Below are 6,876 nucleotides of genomic sequence, written 5' to 3'. Positions count from 1 at the left end.
CATAGATTTATGTTTACGGTGTTACTTCTGTCGAAATATATAATTCCTGAGCAGCAAAGTATTTCCTAATTAAGCAACTATTCAGAAGAGAAAACACATTGTTGGGCCATACAAACGTCTTTTCTCAATTCAAGAAGATGATTATTTAGAAATATATTATCATAAATTAACCGTACATTGTTTTAATCAGTAGTATTGATGAATTATTAATGGGATGTTTTAGACATGAACGAATCTAAATTTTGGAGTATATAAATATTTTTAATTTTTTTAAATAAGAACTGTTTTTATTATTTGGTAATTTAAATCTCTGTAAAAAAATCTCTCAAAATTTGAAAACTAAGACCTATGATTTATTTGACTGTATCCATATATGTCCTAATTTTAGAGATTCCATATTGATAGTTTATTCAAAGAACTTTTATGAATAAAAATAATAAAATAGAAAATTAAAGAAAAAAAAAGAGTTTGAGAATCTCTTGTTTTATAAATTTTACTCTATTTTAGATTCATCCGTCATTTGTCAAAATCTCAAAGTTAAATTTTGTTTAAAATATTAAAATTTTCGTTAGGAAAAATCAATGAAACTCTCACCAATGTTGATGTTCTTATTATCTAAATATTTTTCACATAGTAGCGAAAGACAAATATAGAAGATACAAAATGTTTATTAAAATAAATGTTTCATCTTTTTAATGTTGGTTAATTATTTTCTGACAAACTATTGAAATGTTATATATATATAAATATACAGTCGACGACTAGTCTCGTGAGGATTTATGTTTGTTGCAATATCCTGAACTTCTATGAAGATTTCCTAAAAACAATTCTCCAATAATATGCATAATTCAACTTTCTTGGACTCAAAATCCAAACATCTTGTTATAAAAGTATTAATGAACTTTTAATGAAACCACTCAACTAAAAAATCTTCCACACTTTTCACCATCTAGGAAACATTTTTTTTCTCCGACTAGTTTCACATATTGCTCTTGATTTTTTTATAGACAGAGTAGAATTGTTTTTTTTTTTTGTAAACTGGCTTCAGAGTAGAATTGTTTAAGCTACAACTTAGCTGATCCTAAACTGGGGTAACTATATGTACAACTTGACCTAAATGCACCAGCTCTAAACCCAAGCCACCTGATGAAAAGAAGGCTACAACGATGCAATAACAAAATCTACACCTGCTCGGTAACTTTTTATGGCTAAGAATATGCAAAATATTAGATGTTCGACTTCAAATTTTGGCAAGGCGGCAACCGAATGGGTTATGAAGCTTTGGATGAATTTTAGTAAAACTCACAACAGTCGCAAACTTACAAGAAATGTATATTTTGTTTCTTTTTACTGCGACGAAACTAAAATATAAACAAAAAACCTAAAATATCTACAATTATAGCCAAAGAAAACCCAACACTAAACAGAACTTCGGCATGTAGACCAAACGTACTTGACAAATACAGATGACAACAAGTCTATAAGAGACTCATAAATGTATAATTTTATCTTTTTACTGCGATGAAATTCAAATAAAATTAAAAACCTAAAATATCTACAATAAGTCTAATAAAACCTAACACTAAACAGAACTTCGGCGTGTAGACCAAATAAATATACTTGACAATTGACAACAAGTCTACAATTCCTTGCGTGGTTCGTGATTTATTCAAAAATATTTTGTTTTGAAAATAAATAGAAAATATCAAAACAAAATAAATTCACACATAAAACCTCATATTCAGAGTCTTCTCTCTCTCTCTCACAATCTCTAGCTGCCCATATTTCTTGCTGTCAACAAATTCATTCACCAATCTCCTTCTTTCCCATCAACAACAAACAAAACACAGTCTTTTCACTATATTAAAACCATTTCACCAAAAACCCTTCCTCAAGGAACCTCTCTTCAACAATGTCGTCTCGAAACTGCATATCAAGAACCCACTTTTGGTTTCTTCTTATCCTTCTTCTTCTTGGTTTCTGTAACGGAGCAAGAACAAGCAAGAACGTCTTCAACGCGAAACTACACAAGAAAGATAACGACGTCGTTGCGTCTTCATCTCGACAGTTCTTGGGATTCTTACCACGTCACTTCCCTGTTCCAGCTTCTGGTCCCTCTAGAAAACACAATGATATCGGTTTACTTAGTTGGGATCGATCTTCTCCGTGAAAAGCTTTAAAGGTCACCTACGTACGTTTTTATTTAGTTTTCTATTAATTGTTTTTCTTCTTTCTTTTATTTGGTTTTCCTATTTTACCCCCTGCTTCTGAATTTTAAGCTGGTGTAAATGGTTTTGATTTTTTTTTTTTTTTGAGATGCCCAAAAATGTGTTTTTGGTTTGATTCTTATCAACGAGGCAAAAAAAATAATAATAATCGTATGATTAACTTGTAACTGGAAGCTGTAGTTTATTTTTGTAACAGGAATTTGTATTGTTGCACGTATCAAAGTGTAAGGGCCGACTTTGTTTGAGGACTAGTTATGCATGTTGTAAAAGAGTTTGCCAATTGATTAATTTTAAAGAGAACTGAAATATATGGTGTAACTATAAAGTTTGATACAGATTGGTCTTGAGATATATGATCGACTTCTTTGGGATCTTCTTATTTGTTTGCTTGTAACCAATTTCTTTGAAATGTCAATCGCGAATTGTCAATGTGATGGACCAACAACGCTTTGCATACATGCATCTAGTATCGTCATTTAACTTATTTTAATTATTAGACATTCTACAAATCTAACAATGCAATCATCACCCTTACAGACTTTTTCCCTAAAATTTGTATTTTTCATAATCGTTCGGTTTCGTAGTTAAAAAATAAAATAATGTTTATCATGATTGTCTAAGAGAAAGAACAATGACACGGATCTTAGTACTAAAAAACACGTCCTGATTAATTAACTAAAGGAAGGTAATGTTTCATAAATATGGTAAAAGCGAAGGGAATGGTTTTGTCTGCGTAGCATTTTGCTTCTTAATCATCGTTTCTATCTTCATATCCATTTGCTTATTTATCCACGATTTTTTAGAAAGAGGTTTTCTTTTCTTGTGTAGTTATTTTAAATGATCAGTGCTATAATTAACAATATAGTCATCATCATTACATGTTTATTTAAAGTAATGTGTTCTGAAACCTCGAAAAATAACTTTTTCTTTTCATGCTCTGTCGTTTAAATTCAGGCAATCATTCTCCTTTCCTGTAAGTTAGCTGAATTACGCACGGCGGTTACTGCTGATGTTATTAAAAATACTGCTACACACAGTATAGTTATGGGAAACTACAAAGTAAAAAAAAAGTATCAGTTATTTTTTGTAAATCTACTTTCCATGTAAAAGATGTTTTTCTGTTTTGCAAAGTTAACAGTAGGTTACTGTATATCACTCTGTATCTGTCTAGCAAATTATATGTTGTTTTCTGAACGAATTGTTTTCAAAACATGCTATAAAAGAACAACTCCAACCCTATATCTTTTTGATAATTGTCTCTTTATGGTAGTATAATATAATTTTTTATCAATAACTCCTGATATTCGGTAATAATTATCCTTTGACAGTCCATTTGAGAAAGTCACTGTAAGTTAGAGTCTGTAAACCATTATAAGATAGATTTCTATTGCTTTTGCACAAGAAATCATCTCTGAGATTTGATTTAACAATTGGCCATTATATATACAGTTATCTACTAATCAATAATAATCATTCTAATTTGGGATTTAAGTCCATAAAAACTTTAAACGTGAATGACATTATTTGGTCCATCGACCATTCTCAATTTTTCTTGTAAGAACAAGACCAAGAAACAAGAAACAACTTAAACCGAAACATCAAACGTTAAAAGCCTAACCGAAATCATGATCCAACAGGAGACTCAACTTTGCTTTCCTCAGCTGCATAGAAAGGGATGGGTTTCTTCGGAGCAGGAAGACGTCCAATGCTATCGACACGATCTTGTTGTTTAGGAGGTGGTCTCGCTGCTTTTGGCAATAACCTTCCTTTCTTCTCAAACCATTCCGGTTTAAGCAATGCCCTCAACCCCAATTTGTTGTAATACACTCTTCTCACTGATCCACCTGCTGCTTCCACCACCTCCTTAGCCCTAACTGTCACTCTCGAAACCTGTAGTAAAACATGCCACTCCGCCCACATTAAACTAGCGAACTCATGGACTGATGACAATGACTTGGCACCACAGGGAAAATGCAAATGACAGTGCAGAGCAAAACATGATAATTCAAATGGAAACCTCGAAATGAAGGGGCCATTTAATCTCATCAGCACCACGACCCATTAGTCTTACTCCGTCTTCTATTTGCTTTCCTATGGCTCCCACATCCTGCAGATCAGCGCTAATGTTTCAGTAAGAAGTAGAGACACATGTGAATAAAAGAGTGATGAGTGTGACCAAACCTTGAGCGTTTTCATCGTGATCAACTCATGTGAATCTATCTGCCCAGCGTTTATGAGTTTAGCGATCTTCCCCAAACCAACCGGCTGCATCAACACAACAACCATATACAGACAGTATCATCTATTTCATTACAAGCAGCTAAAACAAAACATCAATGAGATTCAAAAAGAAGCTAATTCTCAGATTTAGCCTAATCTAATGAGTTCCAGACCGTAGAAACAAATCTCAGAACCGAAAGAAGCGAGCTTTAACCTGAAAATGGAGCTTAAACTTGTTGTTGAAGCCACGTTTAGGTAAACGGCGTCGTAACGGAGTCTGCCCACCTTCGAAACCAAACTTCATCGTCCCTCTCGCCTTCTGCCCCTTGTGACCTCTCCCCGCGGTTTTACCTTTGCCAGACCCAATACCTCTTCCTTTCCTCGTCTTGAGCTTTCTCGGCACATTGTCTCTCAGATCGTTCAAGCTCAACAAACTGTAAGCCCTCATTCCCTGAAACGACGAAACTCCGCCCGGAAAGCTAGGAACTTGAGTAAGGATCGGAGATCGACGGCATTGGAGAAGCGGCGACGAGACGATGAATCTCGGCTTGGCGGAGTGATGAATCGAGGAATTGAAGAGGGATGTTGAAATGATCGAAGAGATTCTTCTTCTAATCATCTTCTTCGTTTAAGGAACACGCACGCAGATTCCGATTTGGGATTTAGGGTTTATGAGATCTCAGTTCTGGATCATTGGGCTTCTTCGTTCATTTCATAGGCCTCTTTATGGCCCAGTATTCTCAGCCCAAGGCTGACGTAATTGAACCGTCCGGTTAAGTGCATAACCGAATTTATTTTCCCCGCCAATTCACCGAACGACGTCGTTTTGAGCGAACTTACATTTAAAATAAAAGGGTTTAGGTCATCGTCGCATTGAGTATCTCCGATAACTACTCTCTCTCGTTTATTCGCCGTCGACGGAGCAAGAGCAACCCTTCGTTCTCAGGTTATCGTCTATCTGTAACTGCGATTTTTGATCGTGTAGGAGCTAGGAACTAGTAAAATTGAGTTGCTATCTTCAATCCTTTTACAGGTTTGAGAAACTGTGAGAGCTGAGAGTTGGGGTAGAGATGACATTGGATTACAAACCTTCAGAAGAGTTCCAAGTCAGTAAACTACAGTCGCTCCTTGACTTTGATGTGACGGGAGCGAAGGAGCTTTGGCTTATCCAGTGCCCTATAAGTCATGTATGTTTTGGAGAAAGAATGTTTTTCCTTTTCGATTTAGTAGCAACGAAAGTTTTGATCTTTTCAGTTTCCGGAAATAGAAGCGAAGGAGCTTAAGGTTAAGCTAGATGAAGATGGAGTCTTGGGAGGATTCGAGGATTCATACCGTATGTTTTAGTTTTGATCTCTAAAGTTTGCTTTATTACCTTTGTTTAACCTTCCTCTTGATTTGATAGGTAAAGAGGTTGACCTTGTTAGCTTTGCTTCTCAAGATGCTGATGCAACTGTGATCATACCATCTGAAAAAGAATCGAAAATCGGTACGTTTCTCCCATTCCTTCATAAGAATTGTGTCTTAATCTTGTGTTCAGTAATTCTTCTTATTTGTTTAATGGCAGTTGGGAAGATCTCCCGGCGAGTTTCTTTAGTTCGTTTCCTTGAACCTGAAGAGTTGCTTGAGACAATGAAGGTCAAAACCCAACAGAAGCTTGCAGGAGCAGCAGTGACGAGTTCTTCTGTTAGAAACTCTAATCCAGCTCAGAGTAGCCGGCGTAAAAGCGGACAGTCTTCTCTTCGACATTCAACATCCAGCAGACAGAAGAGCGTCTTTCCTAGCTCCTCCACCAAGACTCCCATGTCTTCAAAGAGAAAGCACTCAGAGCCCTCCTCGAGCAAACATCATGGCTCAGCAACTATTCTTTTTATAAGACAGTCTAGTTTTTTGATGGTTAAAGATAATTAATTTCGATTATGTAAACGATAAGCAAACCAGTATTAACTTATTTGGCCACATTCTTTTATATCAAGTACAAGCTTTTTAGCTTCCTTGTAATTTGTAACAAGGTCAAAGTTAGCAGCTTTTTAATCATAGTATAAGTATCAACAAAAGCTATGTCTGCTTTGTTGTTCTTTGTTGTCTTCAAGCATCTGTGGTTTGAGTTATTGTTGTGGAGTCTTCTAAAATTGACTCCAGAACGCTACAAAATCAGCAAGTCACCCTTTTGAATATGAAGAAGCCTTGTGAGGTTGGTTTACATGGTAGCAGCATCCTCAAGTCTCAACGCATCTGTAGTGAATCGGATTAAACCGGCGACCTAATAAATATTGGGCTGTCAAGCTCTTTCAATTTTCTTTTTGGGTCAGCGTCTTATAAAACCCCAACATCAAATATTTTCATGAGCCTTGGTTCCATTTATTTCCGTAATTATCCAATTGTACTAATCATTGAAATTAGAAGATTTTGTTATTCAGCTTAAATCTGG

The 6,876-nt window shown here is 35.4% G+C and overlaps 2 protein-coding genes across 2 annotated transcripts; one reads left to right on the top strand and one right to left on the bottom strand.

The window, feature by feature from the left end:
* Positions 1 to 3,645: 3,645 nt before the first annotated feature.
* Positions 3,646 to 5,104, bottom strand: LOC106331413 (50S ribosomal protein L15). Its single transcript, XM_013769761.1, has 4 exons — positions 4,663 to 5,104; positions 4,410 to 4,493; positions 4,246 to 4,335; positions 3,646 to 4,118 (listed from the first exon to the last, which is right to left on the bottom strand). The coding sequence occupies exons 1-4, from the start codon at positions 5,065 to 5,067 to the stop codon at positions 3,852 to 3,854; spliced, it is 846 nt and encodes a 281-aa protein (XP_013625215.1). The 5' UTR covers positions 5,068 to 5,104; the 3' UTR covers positions 3,646 to 3,851.
* A 226-nt stretch (positions 5,105 to 5,330) lies between these two features.
* On the top strand, positions 5,331 to 6,629 carry LOC106328476 (mediator-associated protein 2-like). The gene is made up of 5 exons (XM_013766924.1): positions 5,331 to 5,394; positions 5,482 to 5,635; positions 5,703 to 5,781; positions 5,851 to 5,934; positions 6,013 to 6,629. Exons 2-5 carry the CDS (start codon positions 5,519 to 5,521, stop codon positions 6,354 to 6,356), a joined length of 624 nt encoding a protein of 207 aa, XP_013622378.1. The 5' UTR covers positions 5,331 to 5,394; positions 5,482 to 5,518; the 3' UTR covers positions 6,357 to 6,629.
* Positions 6,630 to 6,876: the final 247 nt, after the last annotated feature.

Source organism: Brassica oleracea, chromosome C3, assembly GCF_000695525.1.
Source record: "Brassica oleracea var. oleracea cultivar TO1000 chromosome C3, BOL, whole genome shotgun sequence".
Lineage (NCBI taxonomy): Eukaryota > Viridiplantae > Streptophyta > Magnoliopsida > Brassicales > Brassicaceae > Brassica > Brassica oleracea.
This window is presented reverse-complemented; position numbering and strand designations above follow the sequence as displayed.

What these genes read in the sequence shown, in the direction of transcription:
- LOC106331413 (XM_013769761.1), bottom strand. Translation starts at nt 5,067, where the DNA reads ATGATTAGAAGAAGAATCTCTTCGATCATTTCAACATCCCTCTTCAAT. An exon ending in AGTTTAAGCTCCATTTTCAG is followed by an intron (nt 4,494 to 4,662) that starts GTTAAAGCTCGC and finishes GTGTTGATGCAG; the next exon opens with CCGGTTGGTTTGGGGAAGAT. An exon ending in TCACGATGAAAACGCTCAAG is followed by an intron (nt 4,336 to 4,409) that starts GTTTGGTCACAC and finishes GCTGATCTGCAG; the next exon opens with GATGTGGGAGCCATAGGAAA.
- LOC106328476 (XM_013766924.1), top strand. Translation starts at nt 5,519, where the DNA reads ATGACATTGGATTACAAACCTTCAGAAGAGTTCCAAGTCAGTAAACTA. An exon ending in AGGATTCGAGGATTCATACC is followed by an intron (nt 5,782 to 5,850) that starts GTATGTTTTAGT and finishes TTGATTTGATAG; the next exon opens with GTAAAGAGGTTGACCTTGTT. An exon ending in TGAAAAAGAATCGAAAATCG is followed by an intron (nt 5,935 to 6,012) that starts GTACGTTTCTCC and finishes GTTTAATGGCAG; the next exon opens with TTGGGAAGATCTCCCGGCGA.